Source organism: Grus americana, chromosome 3, assembly GCF_028858705.1.
Source record: "Grus americana isolate bGruAme1 chromosome 3, bGruAme1.mat, whole genome shotgun sequence".
NCBI lineage: Eukaryota > Metazoa > Chordata > Aves > Gruiformes > Gruidae > Grus > Grus americana.
The window spans coordinates 17236400-17262333 of record NC_072854.1 but is presented as its reverse complement, the minus strand read 5'-3'; the positions used below and the strand labels follow the sequence as shown (position 1 = coordinate 17262333).

The following is a 25934-nucleotide window of genomic DNA, read 5'->3' as shown; positions in this document are numbered from 1 at the left end:
GCTATTTAAAAAGTCTTTGGAGCCTTTATGGAACTTTTAAAAAAATAAGTTTTGTTATGCATTTTGCTTATAGTAAAACATTGATACTTTTTATTCAATAAGAAACTGATATTCAGTAAGAATCTGATACAGCTGAGAGGAACTTGACTAGAAAACTTGTATCATTATAGAATATATTTTGTTTCACTACATTTTTTGGTAATGAACTGTCTCAGTTTAGTTTTACATATGTTTGTTGCAAGACTTCTGTGCAAACTTCTTACTTTCCTTCAAAGTCTGCCATTACTGATGTAAAAATTGGGCATTTGTTCTAAACTGGTTATCTAGGCTCTTTAAAGACATTAGCAGGAATCAAATTATTTGATTATTGAAAACCTAGACAACTAATTTTTTCTTTTTAACTAAATGCCTAAATGTTAGAGGATTAAACTTACCTGAAATGAATCTGTCTCTCTGTTATATCTGATTCCTTCAGATAAGTGTTACTGGTAAGGTGATCAGAGTAGTGGTAATTAAAGTGTGATTTTATCCCTCTCCCTTTTCCAAATTCTAGTGTTTATCCCATTATCACTGAACAAAATACCCAACTACAAGAAAATGTAGTTTACAAACCATGATGCAGAAGAAAACAAATCAAAACCTGGGTACCTTAAAAATTAAAGTAACAGCCATTTGTCAAGTCTTTTCACCAGTGGGATGCTATCCTGTGTTTTTGGACTGCAGGGCTCAGTATCAATATACTAAAATGTCTATGTTTTATCTTTGAATAGGCTAACCGACCTCCAGCAAAGCTCAATCTGTTAACATGCCAAGTGAAAACAAACCCAGAGGAGAAAAAATGTTTTGACCTCATATCACGTAGGTTTGTTGTTTACATCTTTTTACTTGCAGCCAATATCAAAGGGGTTTGCATTATTTCTGTAGATGTGTCAGTGATCCACTTAAACATTTTCACAATTGTAGAATGCTTCCCTTTATAAAATGCCCTTCTGACGAGGATTTCCCACTACGTTTATTTTAGCAACTAACTGTACCTGTTTCTGTGGAATACCAGTTGTTTTTAAAGCTGTCTTTACTCCTTCATTCTATATAATTTTGTGCTGCCTTAAAATAGAGTAACATTTTTTTTCTGTGACATCCTTCTTTATATTCAAAATGTTGAATCATCTTGGAAAGTTATGACTTTTGTACAAGATCAAAAGAAGCTTTTAAACCATGACAAAACTTCTTAAAATGTAAGCATAGTGGTTGCTATGTAACTGTGAAGAAAATACTGAAAACTTTTTTTACTTTTGTTACCTAATGATAAAGGTGAGATAAAGAGTATACATATTAAAAACACCAAAACGGAATAATTTTAGGAACTGAATGGGATTATATGAAACTGTATAGTAGAATGTTTTCTTTCTTTTCTCACTGGGACATTTTAGTATTATATGTATGGACTCAATTAAAATACATTACTAAAATATTTATCTCAGATTATTTGGGAAGAAGAATATAAATCTATTCCTCATTTGTTCCTTTGTCAGAGCATAAAGTTCTTTTCTCTTTGTAAATGTAAGATATGCTACTTATGTTAATAGACTAGTACTCATGTATGCAATGTACAGCTTTTCCATTGCTGCACAAGCAAATGGTCTCCCCTGTTTACTTTGGCACTTACTTTGTTGATTACAGTGTCACATTTTTCCCAATATCAGTTTATCACAACATTATAATTTGTCCCATCATACACAGGACGAGGCATAACTGGCCTGTTATCCTTCTGCAGATCACTTTTTCACTTTGTTTTGCTATAGAGTTTAAAAAAATTCCTCGTTTTTAAAAACTGCAGATTGCGGTATCGTGCCAAGATAAAATCTCTTATTCTTTATCTAGCACTTTCCTTTCTGTCCTTTCATGTATCCTCGCTCTCAACATTTTTCATGTTTGAAACTATCTTTTAATACTTTCTTGCCTGAATATGTTTCAACCTTTAGGAATTTTCAGCCTAGGATATCTTTCTGCCAGTAGCTTTACCTCTGTTCTTCTCATCAACTATTCTAATTTTAACTCCAACTCAATCACCAAACTGTATCATACCTCATTTGTTTCATAGACTTAAAATGTATTATGTTTTTTTCTTTATTAGTACACCGTGATAACAATGCTTAGAATTACAAAAGTAGTAGTAAATTGAAAATTTTGAGCTTGATTTAATTGAAACAGCTTGGGACTTATTCTGATTGTAGTTTGAACTTTTCGTGTGGCAAATTTGTTTTGCCATTTTTGATTACTGTGGTTTTCAGGGCTCATTTGGAAACTTTAAGTCTTTCTTATATACACGGATAAACTCAAATATGGACTCTATATTTTAGTCACATACACCACCACTTCCAGCAGAACTTTAGACTTGTGATTACTGAGGTTATATCTAGAACATGGAAAAATTACTATGCTCTCCTGCTGCTTATGTGACAGAAGCACAGCACTGATGAAAAGAGTTTCTGTTTAAAGAGCAGCAAGCCACCTTGTGCAAACATAGATACAAACATAGATGAGCTGTAGATAGAATGAGCGAAAGTTGCTAAATAGACTTTTTGCCTGTCCACACTCCAGTGATGAGACTAGAGACCTCAGGAGTCATACATCAGTTAATTTTAGATTTTTCTGAGAGATTTCTGCAAAATCAGTTTTTCAATCTTTTTTTTTTTTTAATCAGTATGTGAATTATTTATTGTGCAGATGACAGGACGTACCACTTTCAAGCAGAGGATGAACAGGAATGTCAAATGTGAGTTACTTTGTTAATTTTATTTCTGATACTGGTGTATCTTCTACTGAGAAGTTACCTTGAACTTTAGAAGTGCTGAAACATTTAATAGCAAAATATTACTGCCATTTTAGATGGACATCTGTGCTACAAAACAGCAAAGAGGAAGCTTTAAATAATGCATTCAAAGGAGATGATAACACAGGAGAAAATAATATTGTCCAGGAACTCACAAAAGAAATTATATCTGAAGTCCAGAGGATGACTGGAAATGATGTGTGTTGTGACTGTGGAGCACAAGGTGACTCAATTAAGCATATTTCTAATTGGTAAAAATTCTGTGTGTCATGAAAGTATTTAAGCTGATGGTTTATGCTTTCACTTTTACTCCTTATCTCACAAAGATTATACACATTGTAGAATATGCTAACAATTTAATTGCAATACTTTGGTAAGATTGATTTGCTATATACATATTGTCAGTGGAGAGAAAAAATACTGAGAAGCTTATTTTTCCCCAATATATTTTGCTAATTTTAACTTTTGCTTATATAAATCAATTGAACTTATTTTATTAGCCCATATTTTACTTAAGATTCAGGTAAAACTGGACCGAAATAAGATAGTTCAAGTATTTTCCTAATACACCTCTCTTTTTTTTCCTTTCCTCCCCCCCCCTTTATTTTTAACTTTGAGAGTGAGCCGGGGAATATGTCTAAGACTGTGCTCATTTGGAAAAGAATGCACCTGCTGACTTTGGTTTGCAGTGTTGGTTTGTTGATCGATGAATTTCTACTTTAATCCTCTTCAAATTATTTTTTAAATCCTGCTGTTTCCTGTGTTCTTGTATGTTACAGAGGCACTGCAGGACTTAAGGTTGTTTAATCTGAAACTGTAGCTGAAAACATCAGATCTGAAGCTGTATCCACTTTATAAATCAATAGTAACTTCCAGCAATAGATACTGTATAAAACTATGAGAAGAGTCAATCCTGCTGTCTTTAAAGGAGAAGATTCTAAATAGCTACTACCAATCCTTTATCAAATAAATTAATTTCTAAGCTGGCTAAATCTTCAGAAATTCAGTATTTGTCTGGAAGATAAGGGAGCGTTATAGCAAGAATGCAAAATACCAGGTGAAAAGACGAGCCAGGGTAATGAAAGGAGAGGGACGAGCGTTAGTAGCTTTGAAATAATTGAGTGAGAATCCATTGTAGTGTGGTGCTGTATGTGCACTTCAGAATCACTGCTGCTTCACTAGCCTAATGTCTATACTTGAAATACAAAAAAAAACCCCAACAACCTGTAGGCATTGTTATTTTGATTTGAACTGCACCTGTACCCCCAGTTGAGAATGTGACATGGTTATATTTGTGGGAAAATGCAGTTCCTGAAAGCCGTGTGGAGAATGACAAGCTGGACTGTTTTAGCAGCTCCCTTGGAGGGTCGTGTCCTTTACCAAAAAAAAAAAAAATAAAAAAAAAAAAATTATTTAAATCTTCACTTCTTTTGTCATTAAAAAAAATCCTGGTTCGTGTTTCCTAATAGAGTAAATGTAAAGACATAAATTAAAATACCTGATAATTCACACACAGGAATCTTGTTTTACAGAATTTCATTTCTGTATATTACATATTCTAGAATGAAATAATTACCTGAATAAATTTCAATTTTGTGGGTGCTTTCTGTTTCAGATCCTACCTGGCTTTCAACAAATTTGGGAATTCTAACTTGCATTGAATGCTCAGGAATCCATAGAGAACTTGGTGTTCACTATTCCAGAATGCAATCACTTACATTAGATGTGCTGGGAACATCTGAACTTTTGGTAATCAAATTGCTTTTATTAACTTAAAAATAGTGCTATAAAATACTTACAACACAGCATATTTTTATCACTTTAATAAGAAGTTGTTCCAATCTTGAAAGTTGCTTCTGGATAAACATAATTTAAGAAAGCTTAATTCTTCATGTTTAAGGGAACCTCCTGGAACATAATGCCTTACTGTAAATTTTGCCTGATCTTGAAGTTCATATTAGTAGAGGCTTCCTATTTTTTGCATTTCCAAGTCATTTCAGCCTTGGTTGCTTTTCAGAAGAACACAGCTGTTTGACATATAAATGTGCCTCAGATTAAAAATTGAAGGACTTCACAAATACTTATCCCATTAATTATTTAGCATTATTTTAGAAGAGAACTTTAATCCTCAAAGGAAGAAAATGTATTCAGCTTTGCTGCACAAAGACATTACCACATATCAGCTGCTCTGTGACAGTTCATATGTGTGTTCTTACCCAGCACAAAGTATTTTTGCATTTATTGTATGAACTGCGTCTTGATGGATTATTCTGCAGTTCCTTGTTTGTATATTAAATTGCAGCTGAGCGCTGACATCCAAAAAGGTACCTAATCTGTTCATGATTCTGACATAGTAGCAGAACTAGGAATCAGAAACAAAAAGTCCCAACTCCCATTTTCCCTTGTTCTCCCACTAGTACGTGTGTGGCCAATAACTGAACATGTTGATTAAGTGAGCTGTGGATTTATTTTTTTTTTTTTAACAGCTTGCAAAGAATATTGGGAATGCTGGGTTTAATGAGATTATGGAATTCTGTCTGCCAGTTGATGAGATGGTCAAACCTAATCCAAGCAGTGATATGTAAGTAAAGAGCCACTACTTCTGAAAAAGGCAGGCATTTAATTTAGTATTGCTAATGGTTTGTGCCTTTATGGGTAGCACCAGCAGGCCATGGAAGATATATAATGTCTTATAGCCAAAAAAGTAAACCTTTTTTCTGATGCTTTGCATGTCTGTCTTATTGAACTTTATTTGATTGTACCTTCCCCAATAGTAAGAATTATTTTAGCAACTCTCTGAATCATGATTTGTGGGACAGAAACAAATTAAACATGGCTTATTGGGAATTTTAAAGACACACAAGGGTAAGGATTAAAAACAAAGCTATTAATTTTGTGCTATTTAAACACAAAATAGAAATTGGAATAAGATACACATTTTACCTGAAGGATACTGAACACCTAGTGTTTAGAAACTACACCTAGGACTTAAGTCCTTAACTCTGTGGAATAAAGACAGAACATTTAACTGAATTCCTCGAAATCATTGAACTGTGATGGCAGAGACACAGTAAGGACAGCCACCTACTTGGCTGGATACTACTCCATCGTAGAAGAGTTAGTAAATGATACATAAACAAACCTAGAAGAATTGGCTTTGGATGAAGCTGATTTTACATTATCTGGACTTACACCATTCTGACAGAATCGATGTTAAACCATGCAGTTCAAATTATTTTTCACTACCATTATCAATAATAATACAGAATATTAATATTAATTATTTAAAATTAGTAATAATTTTACTGACTGCTAAATCAATAGCATAAGAAGACTTCTTAAAAATGATACTTTAAAAATATCATTTAGTTTGATACATCTCCATAACAAATTTGGAGGGTTTTTTAAATTAAATGAGAACCCGAAGACAAACACTTTTTAAAAACCATGAAGGAATACTGTCTGTCATATGCTTTAGGAACAAGAGCTACCCATTGATGCAATTTAATATTATTTGGATTTTTTTCTTTTTGCCCATTATACGGTATCTAGATGATAAAGTATGGCTTTGCTAAATGTCTTCTCTGCAATGTTGTGTACATCCCAAGAGCTGGTAAGCAGTTACGGCTTTGGGAAGCGTGCAAGCTCCTGTCTTGCTGTGATGGGAAGAGGACTAGTCATTTGTTAGTTGGGTATCAACAGCAAAAGTGATAACTCATGTGCTGATTCAAGTGTACTAAGTTTTCAGCTCAGTTTAGAGGCAAAACTAAAAACTCCACTGCATCCTCCATGTTGTGGTGAAGAGGTGCTGTACAGAGCATACTCACTGCTGTGAGTACAGATCCAAGGCCTGGATAGTCTGTGCAGAGGTATAAGACTGATTTGTGTATCCCATGCCTTCCATCCCTTTCCAGCATGTGTAGGAGTCCAAGTCAGGTAAACGTAGACCTGCCAGGCTACTGTTAGCAAAGCAGCATTCTGAAGCTTTGACATATCTTCTGTATGTAGAACTGGGTAATCCCATTCTTAACTTCACACCAGAGTTCAGAGGGGAAAATTCATGGTCTGTCTTCATATTGGATATTTGACTCATCTTCTGTAGCTACATTTCATACTGGAAATACGAGACTGCATGTCTTATGTGCATATTTAAAAAGGAAAATTATCATAATGAATGAGAAATAGTCTTTCCCAGATTTTATTTCAAATGACTTGCATGTATTTATGGTAATTCTAATGTGTATCTTCTGCTAAAAATTATAGAAGTAAATTATATTCAATTTCAGGAATGCAAGAAAAGATTATATTACTGCCAAGTATATTGAGAGAAAATATGCAAGGAAAAAGCATGCTGACAATGCAGCTAAATTACATGCTCTTTGTGAAGCAGTCAAATCAAGAGACATTCTTGGATTAGTCCAAGTATATGCTGATGGTGTGGATCTCACAGAAAAAATTCCACTGGCCAATGGCCACGTAAGTGTTGTAAATTTTATTAGACAAATTGTTGTAAGTGCAATATGCTCTCATTAATTAAAAAGGACTATTTTTTTCTTATTTGAAAATAAGATTTGAAACACTGTTCTGAACACTTGTCCTTTTGATGATGTAATTTAACAATAACAAAGATATTAATTAGTTTAATCTAAAATTGTTTCCAAATACAGTCATATTTTAAATGTATTAAAACGCTAAGCATTAAATCATTCAGTAATCTATTTGTTTTCAACTCGTTTGTTTGTTTACATTAAAGGAACAAAAGGGAAGCAATAAAAGTCTTCACAAGATATGTTTTAATGGTAGCATGTCTGAATATTTTGAAATTAAATGTTTTAATTGATCTAATTTATGTTATAATAAAACTTCTGCTTCTCTGTAGATCAGAAGAAACAAATGTGTTCTTTTATTTTATTCTTAGGAGCAAGACGAAACAGCACTTCACCTTGCTGTTAGGTCAGTTGATCGAACATCCCTTCATATAGTTGACTTTTTAGTGCAGAACAGGTAAGTGTATGTAAAGCTGTTAAAACGTTACTGATACTGCTTTTATGTCAAGTAATACAAATACTAAATGAATACAAATACTAAAACTAATTCTAGTATTTGCAAATGTAATTTTATTCTTTGAAAATCTTAAAATGAGAGAGGTTTATTAATATAGGCTGGGAAACTAAGTTTAATCAGCTTTCTTCTTCTTTCTTGTACTCCAATAGTGGCAATCTAGATAAGCAAACATCTAAAGGTAGCACAGCCCTGCATTACTGCTGTCTGACGGACAACGTTGAGTGCCTCAAACTGCTGCTGAGAGGGAAGGCTTCTATTGAAATAGGTAAAAGGGTAACGTGTACTTCAATTTCATGTTTGTCACTGCTTCAGATAAGAAGCAGTGAAGGTGGAATAAGTGCATTTTCTCCTCAATTGTTTATCATAATTCTATGAATACAGTCTTCGTGATAAAAAAAAAATCAATATTCACTGTTTATTTCAAGTTTAAAATTCACTTAAACACTTGGTTTTTAAACAAATTTAGATAAGTAAGTACCAAGATTTTCAACTGATTGCTGAGATACATACTGCCATTTCATGGCTGTCTTTCCATACATATGGCATGTTGAGTTGCTACCGTTTGTCATGTTCAGAGGGTTGGTGTAAGGTGGACGTACAAATGAAGAGATCAATTTTAGAGTGTGTTGGTCTTCACTATGTACCTGCAGGTTTGTCTTTATCTTTAGTAATGGACATATTAATAGTGACACCTATCATCATAACTTTTTTTTCTTGCTGTAATATAGCTAATGAATCAGGAGAGACGCCACTTGATATAGCTAAACGCTTAAAACATACTCACTGTGAAGAGTTGGTAAGTGTTGCGTCTGTCTGTGTGTTTGCCCATTTATAAGCCAAATCATGTCTGAATATTTAACAGTTTACGGTTGAATATTCAATGAATATATTTCAGATGGAATAGTTGTATGCTTAGAAATAGTTATATGCTTATCTCAAGTGATATGCTTTTAAGAAGAAAACTATATTTCTTTTTAGATGCTTTGGAAATACTAAACTTCTTAGGGCCAGGGGATGATTCTGTTTGAGCTATTAGTCCCAGATCCACAACTGTCTGACATCCTGTTGAAATGTAATCACTAAAGTACTTTTTATTGGTGAAGGCCATGGATAAAGGCCATTCTCTTGTTGGTCAGAGAAGCTGTGGATGCCCCCTCCCTGGAAGTGTTGAAGGCCAGGTTGGATGGGGCTTTGGGCAACCTGGTCTAGTGGAGGGTGTCCCTGCCCATGGCAGGGGGGATGGACTAAATGGTCTTTAATGGTCCATTCCAACCCAAACCATTCTGTGATTCTATGAAGGGAAGTTGGCTACCATCACTACTTTTAGTAAGCAAGAAAAATGGATTAGTGGGGTTAAGGCTTCTTGATCAGTGAGTCTGATTAAAAAAAACCCTGTCATTGCAGTTAATTTCTTTGACTTGCAATTTCTAAATCAAAGCAAATAGGATGTGGTGCTTATTGTCAGAAAATGGAGAACGGACCTACAATGGTTAATGAAAGTCTAGTTACCTTTGATTTATTTGTGTTGTCACAGAGCTTAGTTCTTTAAACTTACTCAAATGCAGTAATTTTCCAGATTACTGAAATCTGTTTTTAAAATAAAAGTAATACTTGTACTTAGAAACCAAGGTTCCTTCTATATGTGTTTTTGTCTGTTTTTAAATATGTTGTTTTAAAATAAGTACTGCACATAACATAGGTGTCAACAGTCATCTTTTTTTCCTTAGCTTACTCAAGCACTGTCTGGAAGATTTAATTCTCATGTTCATGTAGAATATGAATGGCGGTTACTCCATGAAGATCTGGATGAAAGTGATGACGATGTGGATGAAAAGCTGCAGGTTTGTATCAAAACATTATTGGTTTTCTGTACACGTAACTGTGTAAGCATTTTGTTCATAATGATTTTAATAACACTACTTTTTACTATAGGTATGAAGACACTGTGAAATAAAGTTCTGTAGTAAAATGTAGTAGCTTAAATTTTAGTTCCTTAAATTAAGGAAAAAAAAAGTTTGTTTTTCCTCTTTAAGGTATAAAACATATGACTGTGTGGTGATGATCAAATTACAATTAGCCAGATGTGGTATCTTTTTCTTAATGGAGTCAATAGTTTGTTTCAATACATCAGGCATATTTAGATCTGCTGATCGTGAAGCAGAACTAACATAAGCTGGGAAAACTGCCTTTACAAAGAGAGGCAACTTATAGTATCTCCTTGTGTTTGTGAAACAGCTCCAGTCGATGGCTTTAATTTTGGAACAGTTTATGCATTGGCTTGTCTTCAGTGGAACTAAACTTGTGCATTAAACAAGCCACATCCGTTAATAACAGAATAATTCTGAATCTTCATGTAAAAATATTTTTGGGCTTTTTTTCCTTTTCATACCTGAAATTTATGTTGGTGGTGTGGTGCTCTTTGGTCCAGAATCACAGAATAGTTGGGGTTGGAAGGGACCTCTGGAGATGATCTGGTCCAACCCCCCTGCTAAAGCAGAGTCACCTGGACCCAGCTGTCCAGGACCACATCCAGACAGCTTTTGAATATCTCCAAGTATGGTCATAGTACAAGTATTACAAAATATTCCAGTAGCATAGGAACTTCATTGCATTTTCAAAATCTAATTTCCCAATTTGGGGACCAACTTCAAAAAGTATTTAAGCACCGAAACAGACAGGAAACAAACTACCATGTTTTGATACCTGAACAACACTTAAAAATAGCTTGGATTTCTAAGGGCCAAGTAATTTGAAATGATGTATAGGCTCCTAAATACTAATGACATTCTGAAATTTTCATAATTTTAAGTATTCCATGTAAATATTGAAAACACGGGTTTGTTCTTTTTATGTGTGTAGAGTTACAATTGCTTATGCCTTTTCTGCTTCCTTTGTAAAGTACAAGGAATACACAACAGGCTTTATATTAGTTAATCTTCAGATGTTAGCACAACCTTTTTTTTCTCTTGAAAGTAGCTAACAAAAACCTTTTTCTCCTCTGGATAATGAAATTTGACCTTTTTTTTTTATTTCTACAAGTTTTAGCATTTTAATAATTCTCTTGCAAAGTCCCCCATCTCAGCGAGGGCATGAATTGCTAATAATTAATAACACAAACCCAAATCTTGTGTGTAGATTTTAGTAAAACGTGTGTGGTGGGTTGACCCTGGCTGGAGGCCAGGTGCCCACCAGAGCCGCTCTCTCACTCCCCTCATTCACTAAACAGGGGAGAAAAGGCATAACGAAATGCTTGTGGGTCGAGATAAGGACAGGGAGAGATCACTCACTAATTGTTGTCATGAGCAAAACAGACCGAACTTAGAGAGGGAATTCATTTAATTTATTACTAGGCAAAACAGAGTAGAGGAATGAGAAAATAAAATCAAGTCTTAAAACACTTCCCCCCACTCCTCCCCTCTTCCCGGGCTCAACTTCACTCCCGGCTTCAACCTTCCCCCCTCAGCGGCACAGGGGGACGGGGAGTGGGGGTTACGGTCAGTTCAGCACACGTTGTTTCTGCCGCTTCTTCATCCTCAGGGGGAGGACTCCTCTCATCGTTCCCCTGCTCCAGCATGGAGTCCCTCTCACGGGGTGCAGACCTTCAGGAGCAAACTGCTCCAGCGTGGGATCCCCCACGGGGTCACAAGTCCTGCCAGCAAACCTGCCCTGATGTGGGCTCCCCTCTTCACGGGTCCACCGGTCCTGCGAGGAACTTGCTCCAACATGGGCTTCTTCATGGGCCACAGCCTCCTTCAGGTGCCTCCACCTGCTCCGGCGTGGGGTCCTCCACGGGCTGCAGGTGGAATCGCTACACCCCCTCATCCTTCCTCCATGGGCTGCAGGGGGACAGCCTGCTTCACCATGGCCTTCACCACGGGCTGCAGGGGGATCTCTGCTCCGGCGCCTGGAGCACCTCCTCCCCCTCCATCTGCACTGACCTTGGTGTCTGCAGAGTTTCTTACATCTTCTCACTCCTCTCTCCGGCTGCAAAAGCTCTCTCTCTCTAAGTGTTTTTCTTCTTCTTAAATATGTTATCACAGAGGCGCTGATTGGCTTGGCCTTGGCCAGCGGCGGGCCCGTCTTGGAGCCGGCTGGCATTGGCTCTATCAGACACAGGGGGAGCTTCTAGCAGCTTCTCACAGAAGCCACCCCTGTAGCCCCCCCACTACCAAAACCTTGCCACGCAAACCCAACACAACGTGACAGGTTCATTTTGTTTGCTTTCACAGAATGACTTTAAAAATGCTAGGCCATCAAACCATTGAATTGGCATAATGTTTTGGAGACGGATTTTGACATCGATAAGTTTCTTCTGTTGCAAAATACCATTTTTGCAAGGTCTTGTCTGCATAGGATTCTTCTCCCCACGTCCTGTCTCTTTAGTCCAAGATAGCTTTTACCCCTGGTGCTTGACTTGAACTAGAATTAACAACAAAGAGCAAACAAGTCCCAGTTCAAAGCACAATTGCTACCTTCTGAGAATTTTTGTGAGAATTTTGGTATCTGTGCAAGAATCTGGAATGTGAGCTGCTAAATCCAGTTCTTCTGGGTGAACTTTCATATTATATCCCAGTATTTATGCATTCCTATATATGGTATCACCATCCAGATAATAACAGCAGTAATTATGACCTTTTTGACAAAGCACCTTGAAACTTTCTGTTATGTTTTAGAGATTTCATTTTTTCCAGCTGTAAAACCTTTTGGGTACTTTGCAACTAGATATCTAGCAAATCCCTTTCTGGGACACTCTAAATTTGTCTTTTTGATCTGTTTTTTCCCTTGCTTCCTTCATTGTTGCCAGTTGCCTACTGCAGTTGAGTGTTCTCTTTTTGGCTAGTCCCTGAGCTCCATCTCGTATAGGAAGTTATCTGCTACTCAGCAATGAGGCTAACGTAATGAAACTGCTATTTCACTGCCCACTATTAATAGGCTTATACTACAGGGACTTTTGAAAGGAGATTAAGGACTATTAATCACAGACTAGTGTCTGTGACTACATCGAATGCACTGGTGAATACTGCTGTTGCTTAGGATCGCATTAGAGTTGTGTTTATAGATGCAGCTATTGGGCTTGTCTCTTTCTGGTAAAGCAATTTAATAGATTTTGTAATCTTTGTCAGTAAAGTTCATGTCTAAAATTGAAGTTCTTTTAGTCCAGAATTTTTCATATAAAAGAGAGTCTAACCTGAAAGAAGGCTAACACAATCCAACTGGTTTCTAGTGATGTTCCACACTCTGGCTGCCTGGTCCTACCTCATCTTTTGCCTCCATTCTGGCACGCGTTTGTCCCTGTATTGAGATGCTTCGCTTTGGTAAACCAGTGAAAAGCTAAATCAAGAAAACAAAAAAAGAATTTTCTGCTGGTTTAGAAGGCAGAAGCAAGTGTGGGCTGAAACAAATACCAGAACCAGGACAGTGGAGAGGTCAGGGAATGGAGACTGTCAGCTAGTGAGGAGTGAGGCTGCTAAGCCAAACTAAAGGTAGGGATTAATGCATCTGACTGTCGCATATGTCATTCTGATAAATCTTTGAACTATAATGCTGTGCTATAATGTGTCTAAAGGGCCTACATGATCAATCCAGAGTAAGCATGGAATATATTCAAAGGAAAATCAATTGCTTGCTTGTGATACTGTTGGTGTAAATCTTTAATTCTGCCTAAATGCTATTACTATAAATGGTTATTTTAATTTCATACAGATAGTACATCAGCGATATGTTTATCTAACGCTATTTCTAAAGGCATATTTATGCTCTCTGAGCTGTGGATTGTTACAACCCATTCCTGCACTAGCCACATGAATTTACAACTCAAGCTATTTTAATTAAAATTTGATAACAATAATTACTATGCTTGCTGTTGAAACAGGAAAAATAATGCTAAGTGTGCATAGCAAGCAGATGACTTGCTGTAAATCTCAAAGACAACTAATTAGATCTCATTTGATAATGTGCATGGAATGAGCAATGTTCCATCCCAGCTGCCAACTGAAGTAATCTCCCAAACTTGTCCAGCAGTATTAATGAGCTAAAAAGACTTCATGAGAAGTTTGGACTCCTCATTTGTTGTAGGCTGAGCTACAGGTAGAATACTTTGATGCAATTGTGTCTGGTTCTGAGATCATGATCATCTGTTTGGGATCTACTGCTGCTGAACTTCAGATGAGGCTTAGGATCTTCAATTGTTTATTTACTTATGAAAATATTGCCTGGTATTTTGATGCAGGGAAGCTTTACTTGATCCAGTCTGAATATCTAAATTGACTATTTATAAGAGTATAGTCCTGTGTATATAAGGATACAGTATTATCCTATAAGAGTATACAACAGGAGAAGATGAGAAAATGATAATTGTTTTAAAATGCAATTGACATTTAATCTTTTTTTTTGTTAATGTGCACAGTCACTTTGTCTTGAAGAGGGCAGAATCTAGGGTTTACATTATGTATTAAAAGCAACAAAAATACATTTTAGAAGCCATATTTTCTTTCTAGAAACTAATAACTTTCTGTCAAATAATAAATAAAATGAGTACAGCTAATGTGGTATCAGTGAGTACTTCTGTTATTGTGTTTAAGCAACCCAGTCCCAATCGGAGGGAGGACAGGCCTGTCAGCTTCTATCAACTGGGATCAAACCAACTTCAGCCTAATGTAGCATCCTTGGCAAGAGATGCAGCGAACATTGCTAAGGATAAGCAAAGAGGATTTATGCCAAGTATATTACAGAATGAAACATACGGAGCAATACTCAGTGGCAGTCCACCTCCCATTCAGCCTACAGTACCTGTTACAAGTAGTGCACCTCCTCTACCTCCAAGGAATATTGGCAAAGGTACTAACACCGGAAAATATCGTTGTATGTTAGAAGAATGAGATTGTGACATTTTTTTATTATTACATTTTTAGGTTTTCTTTTACAGTTCTTTTGCACAGGTAAGTATTGGAACAGTTTATTGATGACTTCATTTTACTTGAAGTGAATCTACACAACCTGTTCTGAGTTTGATTTTCAGTATACCTACAAAAAAGTAGACAATAGTGTTTGGGAAAACAATGCCCAGGTAACCTCAATAGAGTTAAACAATTTATTAAAAGGAGGGCTGCAGTCAGCCTTTAGTTCAGCAATTTTTTTTTGTTACATTACTTTTTTTCATACTTCTGTTTCTTGAAGATGTCATTGTTGGAGTTCAATTTAAACGTACCATTTCAATAGCATTTGGCTGCTGTGTAAAATTGTTTAAGACCTGGGAGAATGGAGAGTGTATGCAGAACATGAGAGATTTTAACCTTGCAAAGTCTTCTCTTAATAAATACATGATTCAAGGTTGTTGAAATAAAAGAGTGTCATGATGTGGAGAACTGGATGATTTTGGTAGCTGACTGAAAATGGAACTGCCAATTATTGGTTATACTGTCATCAGCAGAACAATGTAAAATGCACATCTCATCGTGGTTCAGAAGGGTTGTGTGCTTGCAAAATCTACAGTTAAAGCTGATGCTGTGAACTTCATTCTTATCTTCATATATAATCTGTTTGTATCATATTGAAGCATAGAAAAATCTCTATAGATCCTCTTTGTACAGTAAACATTGGGTGCATTTCATTTTTTTAATACCTTTATTAATCCAGCAGCTTTTATGGATGCTAAATTTATGTAAAATTTCATTCAAGAAAAGTGATTATGTAAACGCATGATTTTCTGTGGCGCGATAAATTGGACTCTGTAAGAGGAGATACGAGCGGAGAATGTTCAGGCTTATGTGAGTGGCTCTGTCTTTGGGAGCACTGTGCAGAGGTCAGAATGCAAGACTCCATACACCAGTGATTGTGTCCGAGATGGCAAACTGAACATCTGTGCAATATGAAGTCAGTTATTGGTCTCACAGAAATGGCTGCAGCATAAAAGTCAGATTAAAATATGTTGGTTTGGCAGCAGAAAAACTGAGAGCAATAGAACATCATGGTATTGGGTTACTTAGAAAGGGTAAAATGAGACCGGGGGAAGTTTAGTGGCATAAAAAACTTAACCAAGGTGGGATTCCTTTCATCTAACATTTTTGCATGAAGTCTAAGCTTAATATCTAGATGCTTTTTTTACTTGATGGAAAGGAATGTTTCCCCCACCAAACAGGAAAATTCACCCGAGGAGCTTGCTTCATCTGGTTAACTGTTAGACTCTATCTTTAAATTAGTAATACAATTGGATAGTTAAAAAAGACTGGTTTACCCTTTGATATTATTTTAATCATGGCCAGCCATACTATTTTACCCACCATTTGCCCTTGATTAAAACGACACTTTTCAAAGAGTGTCATTTTAATTTCATGCCTGACCCCAGACTTCTTGGCACCAGTATTGCGCAACTCATGCCAAGAAAGCACACTGCCTGGCTTAGATTATTAGCTCATATACTTTACTCTAGCAATGTATTAGCCTGTTATTTTATATTCTTAGTTAAAAGCTATAATAGTACCATCAATCTTAGCTTCTTGCTGATTGCTGATGTTGTTGATATTATGCTTATGGTGTATTATTACTCCTTTATCCTCTTAGATTTAGGCTTTTTTCCAAGTCTTCTGAGCCTTTTATGCTTTTCCCTGCAACCTAATATTTATTCATACCTTACTCTGTTTCATCTTTTCTTAATATGATGCTCATGTGCTGAGTAGGGAGAACTGGCATATGTGCAAAATACAGGTTTTATGAAGAAAACCTGTAGTGTGTTTTTATTAAATGGGGAGGCAGCTCTTCGGCCTAAGAATGGAGTCATTTAGGAGGCCCCGAAGAAGTCATACTTTGTAACTGTTGCATGACTAGTTATTACAGCTTCTTGTTTGGGTGCAATTCAGAATTACAGTTGTATGTCAATTCCAAGTCAAAACTGATGTTTCGCTTTGAGTCAGCAGTGTCTGCTAATGCTCATGGGAGAGTGAGGTCCTTTTTTTGCAGTCCCTGAGAAGATTACAGCAGTCAGGGATTAAAGAAGGCAGCAAGACTTGCTTTCTGTCTTTCTGTTGAGAAATTTCTGCTTTTTCAAGTGTTGACCTATTTTGAAGTAATGACTGGAGACAAATTTTACTTAGGTAAAGTGTTAGTTAAGACTTCACCCAGAAACTTCTATGTAATTTTTTGCACCAGACTGATTTCTGCTCTGCCATTCCAGCAGCATGGCAGGGGTTCCTATTGCTGAATACCGTGGTCTAGCTGCACCCAGCACGGGTGTGAATATTAACACTTTGTGCTTAGGGTAAGCAATAATAATAATACAGTATTTTCCTCTCTTTTTAGTTCAGCCTTCAGTTCTTGGCAGTGGTATTCAGACAATTTCTTCATCTAATGCAATGTGGAAGACAAATTCTTTAGGAGTGGAAAGTATAAGCAGGCAGAGGTCTTCATCAGATCCACCAGCTATTCATCCCCCTGTGCCGCCATTGCGTGTAACATCTACAAGTATGTTTCCACTTTCCCCTGTTTTCCCTTCTGCTGTATCTAATCATAGTTGGCTTATTTTTCCATTTCCACAACTCATACTTCCTCTTTTGGTGACTGTAGCTTTGGCCTATTGTTCCCATCCAGTAACTTTGTATGAACCGTCTTCTCTGATGTTCCAGTGAGGACTGTATGGAGCAGTGCAGGGTCAACAGGAACTATCTATCTAGTACTACAGCTAAAGAGCTCTTCACTTTCACGTATAGTTTCAATGCTGCATTTCTCACTAGTTGTAAAGATGAGTGTTACATGTAGGCCTGGGGCTATGTCTCCACATTGTGCTTGATTCTTGCAGACCATAGGAATGCAAAAAGGTGTTTTAATGCATTGCCAGGTGCTGTTGTGGTGGTTTCAAGAATTCAATAGAAATTTTAATTAATTGCTAAACCTAATGCGAAGTTAGTTATATGTTAATCGTAATGGGATTTTAGGAAAAGACATTCCTCTAAATAACATTTCTCGATATTATTCACTCAGTCACTTTTCCATAAAACACAAACTGAAGGCCTAGATTGAGCAAACAATATTAGCACTTTATGAAATATATTCTGATCTACTATTTTCAAGAATATGACTGACTTTGGTAAGAATTTTATTTGCTTATACTTTAATGCTTGAACGAATTGAAGTGTGAGCTCTCTGACCTTGACTAGGTGAAACGAAAGGTAAACCTCTTTCCAAAGAGGTGGTCCTACCAACAGAAGGATTGCTTTTTGTTTAAGTTATTGATTACATGTAGTAAAGCATTTTTCTTGGATGGGGGTAAATCCTGTAGCAGGAAAACCTGTGGATGAGAACCCAAGAAACAAAACGGTAAATAGAAATTTAATTCCATTTCATTGTCTAACTTTCTTCTGTAGATGTGCTTTCTCCAGCACCACCGCCTCCAGTGGCAAAGACAGCCAGCATTATAGAAGCTCTGAACCAGCAATCTAAACAGCAACCAGCTCCTCCACAAACTAAGCCAACCCCACCACCACTGCCCCCACAACCTCCTAGCAGAATCTCTCAAAGAAAGCCTATTCCTGGGTAACTGGTGTCATTTTAGTATTTCATATACTGCATAATTATTTGTAACTTTTCAATTTTATGGTACGTGACATGCAAGTCATCTATAAAGCATGCATACTTTTGCCAATGATGTGTTCTAGAGTATGGGAATGAGCAGAAGGCAGACACTAAGGGAGCAAATTACAAGGATTCCCACAGTAAAAGCAAGACAGCCTAGTGATTTAAGATGATGTGACTTGCAGAATATCTACAGAATGCTTAGCCGTGGTGGAAATAAGAAGCCACAAAGAATAATTGTCATCTAATAACAAAGAAGAGATAATGGGATCTTATGTCTGATTGTGCTTGTTCACATGCTTTGCGTAGGTTCAATATTCCATTCAATATTTTTCATTCATGGCAGGAGTAGAGAGACCCGGAACAGAAAATACCATTTTTAAATTTGCCTGAAACAAAGTTAGGAGGGACAAGTGTACTGGAAAACAGGATTATATCCAAAGCGGCCTTGAAAAACTGCAGTAGTAGTAGTCAAGGGACAAGAGGGGTGTCATTCAGCAAGCAACACTTAGTATCTAAGAACAATCAGCTACAGAAACAAAGCATGGAGAACAGCAGAGTATGGTTAAACAAAAGTCCTTAAGGGAAGGATCTACAAGGACATAGTGAATCATAAATAAAAGTAAGTCAAACAACTCATGCTGTTGTGGAAGAGTCAAAGAGAAATAGCGTTGTTTGATTATAGCCTGCAAACTATATGAATTAATCCTTCCAGTTGACTCAAGATGAGTAATGCCTCAGCTGGACTACTGTATTCAGTAGTGAGGCAGAAACCAGGAGAGAGCAATAATGTAATGAGAAGTCTAGAAAATAATGACTTGTGAGAAAAGTTTGGAAAAAATAAGATTCTCTTATACTTTTTTATAAAAGAAATTGTAGCACAGCTACACGCCTTCAAATATGTAAAAAGTGTTGGATTATGCCATTCCTTTTTACATCTCATGGTGGCTCTAAAAAAGACAACTTTTGTTGAAGTTGTGGTAAGAATAATTTAGTTAGACACTAGGGAAAGCTTTCCAAAACGAAGCACAGGGAAATATTGTAGTAACTTGTTTGGGAAGGTTTTGGATTCTCTGACACTGAAAATTTGGCAGAGCACACCCTATACAAACTTACAAGATACAGAGACATGTATGTGTATACATGACATAAATAATATACATGGTTGATCCTTTGTGAACGAAAGAGGTAAAAAACCTTGGAGCTCCCTTTCTAGTCCTTTGGTTGCATATACCATACTAAGTAAGAGGGAGAAGCAACTTGCTGAAGCTTGCTATAATGTACAGATTAGGAAAAGAAAATCTGTTCTACACAAATTGCAGTAATTGAACCTATATTATTCTTCAGCCTTACATTTTTAAATTAAGTGCAACTTATGATTGGTACAATCAAAAATACGGAAGCAAAGTAGTATTTTTAGAAGCAAAATACCTGGCACCGGAATATAATGAAGACATGACAAGAATTTTATAATTTGGAAAATACTCTGTATTGTTGTGGTTCAGGTTCTTGTTTGTTTCTTAAATGGATGAATTTCTAACTTTCTGCACAGGACTGAGAAGTCATCTGGCTTAACTAACAAAGGGCAGTCCAGAGGACTTGGGTCTCTACAACAAACTGGTAATTGTAGTTTCGAGATTTGTTTTATTGAAATTAAGGTATCATTTTAACAGCCTAAGGGAGAGTGGGATTTTTTTTTTAATTTACCTTACACATTTAAATGTCAGTCGGTACCAGCGTTCTTCTTGTTTCTCTTCTTGATCGTGTAGGCCCTGATGCCTCAAGCTCTTCTGCATGAACAGAGTTATGGGCCAATTAATTTAAATAATGGGGTCAAGTAATAAGAAACAGAATCACAGAATGGTTGAGGTTGGGAGGGACCTCGGAAGATCATCTGGTCCAACCCCTCTGCTCAAACAGTACCACCCAGAGCCAGTTGCCCAAGACGGTGTCCAGACAGCTTTTGAATATCTCCGAAGATGGAGACCCCACAGCTCTTCTGGGCAACCTGTGCCAGAGCTCAGTCACCCTCACAGTAACAAAGTGTTTCCTGATGTTCAGGCGGCAAGTCCTGTGTTTCAGTTTGTGCCCATTGCCTCCGGGCCTGCTCTCCAGCTGAGCTGGGTGGCCACTAGCATATATTGGTGCATGGACTTGTTCATCCCCAGGTGCAGGACTTTGCACTTCCTTGCTCCACATTTTCAGACTGGTCTTTTACTGAGGCAAAGGCGCATTCAGTACCTCAGTCCTGTGTAACCAGATCCCCCATCTCATTGGGCAATGGGCCCATGTTTCCTTAATTTTCCTTTTGTTTACCTATGTATTTACAGATGTCCTTCTTGTTGTCTTTGACATCCCTTGCCAGATTCAATTCCAGTTGGGCTTTAGCTTAACTAGCCTCACCTAAACCCCATTCAAACAAAGGATGCATTATGAAAACTTTAGTTAGTTTACTTTCTTGTTTGCATGTGTTATTAACAAGGTAACAGAACACATTTTGTAATAGAAAAACGTGTTTCTAGTTTGAAAATCTAAAGCTCATTTTTAATTAAATTGCAAATTGATACTGCTCTTTTCACGATAATGAACAGAGCTTATTATTCATTCTGCTCTTTTCATTGTTCAAAGTAACTACTACTTTGAGACATTACAATACTGTCATCTCAATAAAATGTCCAAAGTAAAGTTTGTGTGGATTCTGTGGTGATTGTAGTGGAATTTCTCCTACCCAGTTTCCCCTTCCACCATATATGTTATGTTCGTTCATTCTTACCGTGATACTCAAGGGGAATTTGCTAATGACTACCTGCCATCAGTGTCAGGAGTCTCCTGTGAAGGACAGAGTGTCTTGATAATGATGGTCCTTACTAGGAGAGAAGAGTTCTAAAAGCATACAGTCTGCAGTGTACAAAGGGGGAAATGGGATATTTGGTTCTGCTCTTATCTGTTTTATAGGCTTTTTTCTCTTTTAGCATATCTGCAGTATTAAAGGTCTTAGGTAATTGTCTTTCGGAAAAGAGGCCTTTTTGGTAAGGAAAAGAGTAGAAAAATTCTGTTCAGTTATTCAGAAAGAATCATTAAAAATGAAATATTTTTATATATATATAAATGATATCATTTAAAGAATAATTAATTTGGTTTCAATTTGTATCATCACTCTTACTTTTTTTAAAGCATACCTAAAATTTACTTGTTTTACTTACCTTAGCAGCAGGAGAGGCTGTATGTGAAATTCCAGTAACACAAACTGGTTCTACAACAAATACTTTGGCACAAATCCAGCCACCAGCACCAATGCCAAGGAAATCACAAATAGTAAGTAGATAATCTGGGGTTTGATTTTTCTTAAATCTTCCACGCTCTATCAAACATGCTGTTGACATAATAGTGTATCCTGTTATGAAGAAAGTGTGAAAATCATGAAAATTGCAAAGCCTTGTGGTGGGTTGACCCTGGCTGGAGGCCAGGTGCCCACCAGAGCCGCTCTCTCACTCCCCTCATTCACTAGACAGGGGAGAAAAGGTATAACGAAACGCTTGTGGGTCGAGATAAGGACAGGGAGAGATCACTCACTAATTGTTGTCATGAGCAAAACAGACCGAACTTAGAGAGGGAATTAATTTAATTTATTACTAGGCAAAACAGAGTAGAGGAATGAGAAAATAAAATCAAGTCTTAAAACACTTCCCCCCACCCCTCCCCTCTTCCCAGGCTCAACTTCACTCCCGGCTTCAACCTTCCCCCCCTCAGCGGCACAGGGGGACGGGGAGTGGGGGTTACGGTCAGTTCAGCACACGTTGTTTCTGCCGCTTCTTCATCCTCAGGGGGAGGACTCCTCACACTCTGCCCCTGCTCCAGCATGGAGTCCCTCTCACGGGGTGCAGACCTTCAGGAGCAAACTGCTCCAGTGTGGGGTCCCCCACGGGGTCACAAGTCCTGCCAGCAAACCTGCCCTGATGTGGGCTCCCCTCTTCACGGGTCCACCGGTCCTGCGAGGAACTTGCTCCAACATAGGCTTCTTCATGGGCCACAGCCTCCTTCAGGTGCCTCCACCTGCTCCGGCGTGGGGTCCTCCACGGGCTGCAGGTGGAATCGCTACACCCCCTCATCCGTCCTCCATGGGCTGCAGGGGGACAGCCTGCTTCACCATGGTCTTCACCACAGGCTGCAGGGGGATCTCTGCTCCGGCGCCTGGAGCACCTCCTCCCCCTCCTTCTTCACTGACCTTGGTGTCTGCAGAGTTTCTTACATCTTCTCACTCCTCTCTCCGGCTGCAAAAGCTCTCTCTCTAAGTGTTTTTCTTCTTCTTAAATATGTTATCACAGAGGCGCTGATTGGCTTGGCCTTGGCCAGCGGCGGGCCCGTCTTGGAGCCGGCTGGCATTGGCTCTGTCAGACACAGGGGGAGCTTCTAGCAGCTTCTCACAGAAGCCACCCCTGTAGCCCCTCCCGCTACCAAAACCTTGCCACGCAAACCCAACACAAGCCTGCATCCTGTTTTAAATATGTGTGTGACTTGTACTAGGTATTTATGAAAACTTTTCTTGCATATGATAGTATGTGATTTTCAAATTAAAACAAAACAACCCAACAAAACCCAAAGAGAAACCAAAGAAAAGAAGCATGGGTTCTTTGCTTGTGTCCATATGTGACCAACACAATCCACAGAATGTATGGTTTGATTTATTGAAGGTAGGTAAGCTTGGTAAGTGAGGCATTTGTAGGTGAGCTTGGTAAGTGCATCACTTGTAGATCATATGTAACTTCATTCTTAAACTTCAGTGAAGTAATAAGGGAGCTTTTGTGCTTACTTTTACAATGGAAGTAGATATAGTTGTTCACATAGGTAGATCAAATGGCTTCAAATAAGACTAGTAAGAGTCAAGCTCAAAACAAAAGAAACTGGTTCTTTGTGCAGTTGTTTCTCTTTGCATGTCTTTGTCATGCATTCGCTGGATGACAGGAGAGAAGTCTCTTGGTGAATACACAGAAACCACATCCAACTTGAGACATCCCCAACCAGAAGGTGGTTGAAGGGTGAAGGGGAAGGCTGGAAGCGTCAGGCTGGAAGTATTGTATTTTCTTCTTCTCCGCCCTCCCCCAGCCTTACAGTGACTGTTAGAAAAGAGATACTGGTTTTGCACGGACTCGTGATCCCATTGTGTGGTCTTTTTATACTCTTACTTATTATCTAGGACCATGAATGGTAACACACACATTAGTGTCAATACTTGTGATGTTATACTGGTGTAGGTAAAGGGATGTATTTCCAGATGTCAGTTGAGCTGTAATGTTATGTGTGTAATTCAGCTGGGTCTTTAGTCCTTGCTTAGACTTTGTATTACTCTTTTATGTGATAGACATAAAACATCCATATGCTTGATCGTGACAGCATTTCTCTGCAGTAAGCAAATCACAATATAGAGTCCATACATCTTGAGATGCTGTATGTGACTAGGTCTGGGCTGTTTCATGCTTTACATTCTGTTGTAGGAGTGTGGTTCAGTAGGTAAATAATAAACTGAGAGGTGGGAGACACGCTGTTCCTGCATCTGCAATTGTCTTATTAATGGGCTGTAACGAAAAGACCTGCCCTCTTCAAGTCTCTGCCTCTCTCCCTTCATCTGTTTTCCCCTAACCACGTCTACTGAAACAGTAACTCTCTGGGACAGACTTCAGTGTATCTGTGTGCATGGCCTTGCATGTTTCTCTTGAGCTCTTAGAACTCCTATTAGCTGTTTCTCATCTGATAATGCTGAAAAGCCACAGAGACATCTAGAGTTCATCTTGCATTTGTTGGGAGTATAAAATCTTCTGTTTTCTTGCCTCCCCCACTCTTGTTTAACCAAGTTACTGTCTGTCTTGCATCAAAATAACTTTCATATTTTAGGCCACAATAATAGTAAATGGTCTGATTAGTGTAAAATGGAATATCTATCCCTTTTGCTTACATGCACTGGGGGAATTGCCGTATTTACTCTGCGAAGCTGTTGGACCTTGATCACAGTTTCTGTTGTGTGTTCTGGGATTCAGGTGTGAGCACTGGATACATCCTTTCAACACATGTCCTGGTTTCAGCTGGGGTAGAGTTAATTTTCTTCCTAGTAGCTAGTATAGTGGTGTGGTTTGGACTTAGGATGAGAATAATGTTTAACACACTGATGGTTTTAGTTGTTGCTAAGTAGTGCTTGCACTAAGTCAGGGACTTTTCAGCTTCTCATACTGCCCTGCCAATGAGAAGGTTGGAGGTGCGCAAGAGGCTGGGAGAGGGCACAGCCAGGACAGGTGACCCAAACTGGCCAAAGGGATGTTCCATACCATATGACATCATGATCAGCCTGTCAACTGGGGGGAGTTGGCTGGGGGGCAGTGATCCCTGCTCGGGGACTGGCTGGGCATCAGGTGGTGAGCAACTTTTTTTCATTTGCATCATGTTTTGCTTGGGTTTTATTTCTCTTTCTTGTTGTTTTCTTAATCGTTGCCATTGTTATTGTTATTAAACTATTATTCTCACTTTTATCCTTCCAATTCTCTCCCCCATCCCACTGGGGAGTGGGGGAGTGAGCGAGTGGCTGTGTGGTGCTTAGTTGCCAGCTGGGATTAAACCACAACACCACATCTGTCAGTTCTGAAACAGCTCCTTACCTGGCTTTCTGTATAAATTAAGGTTGCAGTAGTTCTATATGTTGTTCTCTCCTTCTTTGTTTTATTGGACAAATTGCTTTACTTATGAGTGAATGGGGTATCCCAGCTGTTTTTTCAGAACAGTCACAGTGTCTCCACAATTTAATATTAATTGCACGTCATACGAAGAACAAATCTGACTCTCCAGATGTCTCTAGGGCTTCAATAGGGTGAATTTTGTGAGACTGAAACAATCAGCTGGATGATTTTTCTTGTCATAGGACAGAGAAGTAAGGGAAACCTGGCTTGGGGAGTGTGTGCTAGCTAAGGTGCTTTAGCTAAATCGATCTAGCTAAAGCATCTTAGCTGAGGTTTAGTCAAGGGCCCCTCAGCTAAAGAGCTTTAGCTAGATCAGTCTAGCTAAAGTACTTTGGCTAAATCACTCCATTTAGCCTTATACTCCAGCCTTTTTTGCTAAGTCTTTACCCTGCCAGAGAATCCAGAGGCCAGCCCAGATGTAGGAAATGATTGCAGAAGTAGTCCTTGAGTAAAGAAAAAAGAGGTCTAGTTGTGCATGCACATGAAGCCAGTGACTTATCTCCCACACAGTGCATTTGCCCAACAGCCTATTTTTCAGATGGAAATTCCTGATGCATCTTTTTTTTTTCTTCAATGTATATTTTAGATTTTTGAAACCATATTGTAGATGCATGGGAAACTTTCCCAGAGGATTTTAGTCTTCTGGGAATGGGATCTATTTTAATTTATTTGCCTTCTAAAGAACAAGAAATACCTGTAATTACTGTGCTTTGAAGTTAGTAGTTATGTCACTGTTGTACTGATGTGAAGCT

At 38.0% G+C, this 25934-nt stretch overlaps 1 protein-coding gene across 4 annotated transcripts in view; it reads left to right on the top strand.

The window, feature by feature from the left end:
- Positions 1-25934, top strand: part of ASAP2 (ArfGAP with SH3 domain, ankyrin repeat and PH domain 2) — a 96688-nt gene that overhangs the window by 65438 nt on the left and 5316 nt on the right. For 2 of the 4 annotated variants that reach the window (XM_054820180.1, XM_054820183.1), the window contains 15 exons: positions 771-858; positions 2728-2776; positions 2890-3056; positions 4449-4582; positions 5320-5414; positions 7120-7309; positions 7752-7837; positions 8047-8162; positions 8626-8693; positions 9625-9738; positions 14479-14734; positions 17192-17353; positions 18253-18421; positions 20013-20080; positions 21669-21775. In XM_054820180.1, coding sequence (XP_054676155.1) covers positions 771-858; positions 2728-2776; positions 2890-3056; positions 4449-4582; positions 5320-5414; positions 7120-7309; positions 7752-7837; positions 8047-8162; positions 8626-8693; positions 9625-9738; positions 14479-14734; positions 17192-17353; positions 18253-18421; positions 20013-20080; positions 21669-21775 — 1869 coding nt within the window. The remainder of the gene's footprint in view (positions 1-770; positions 859-2727; positions 2777-2889; positions 3057-4448; positions 4583-5319; positions 5415-7119; positions 7310-7751; positions 7838-8046; positions 8163-8625; positions 8694-9624; positions 9739-14478; positions 14735-17191; positions 17354-18252; positions 18422-20012; positions 20081-21668; positions 21776-25934) is intronic. The other 2 variants (XM_054820181.1, XM_054820182.1) reach the window with 2 other exon arrangements.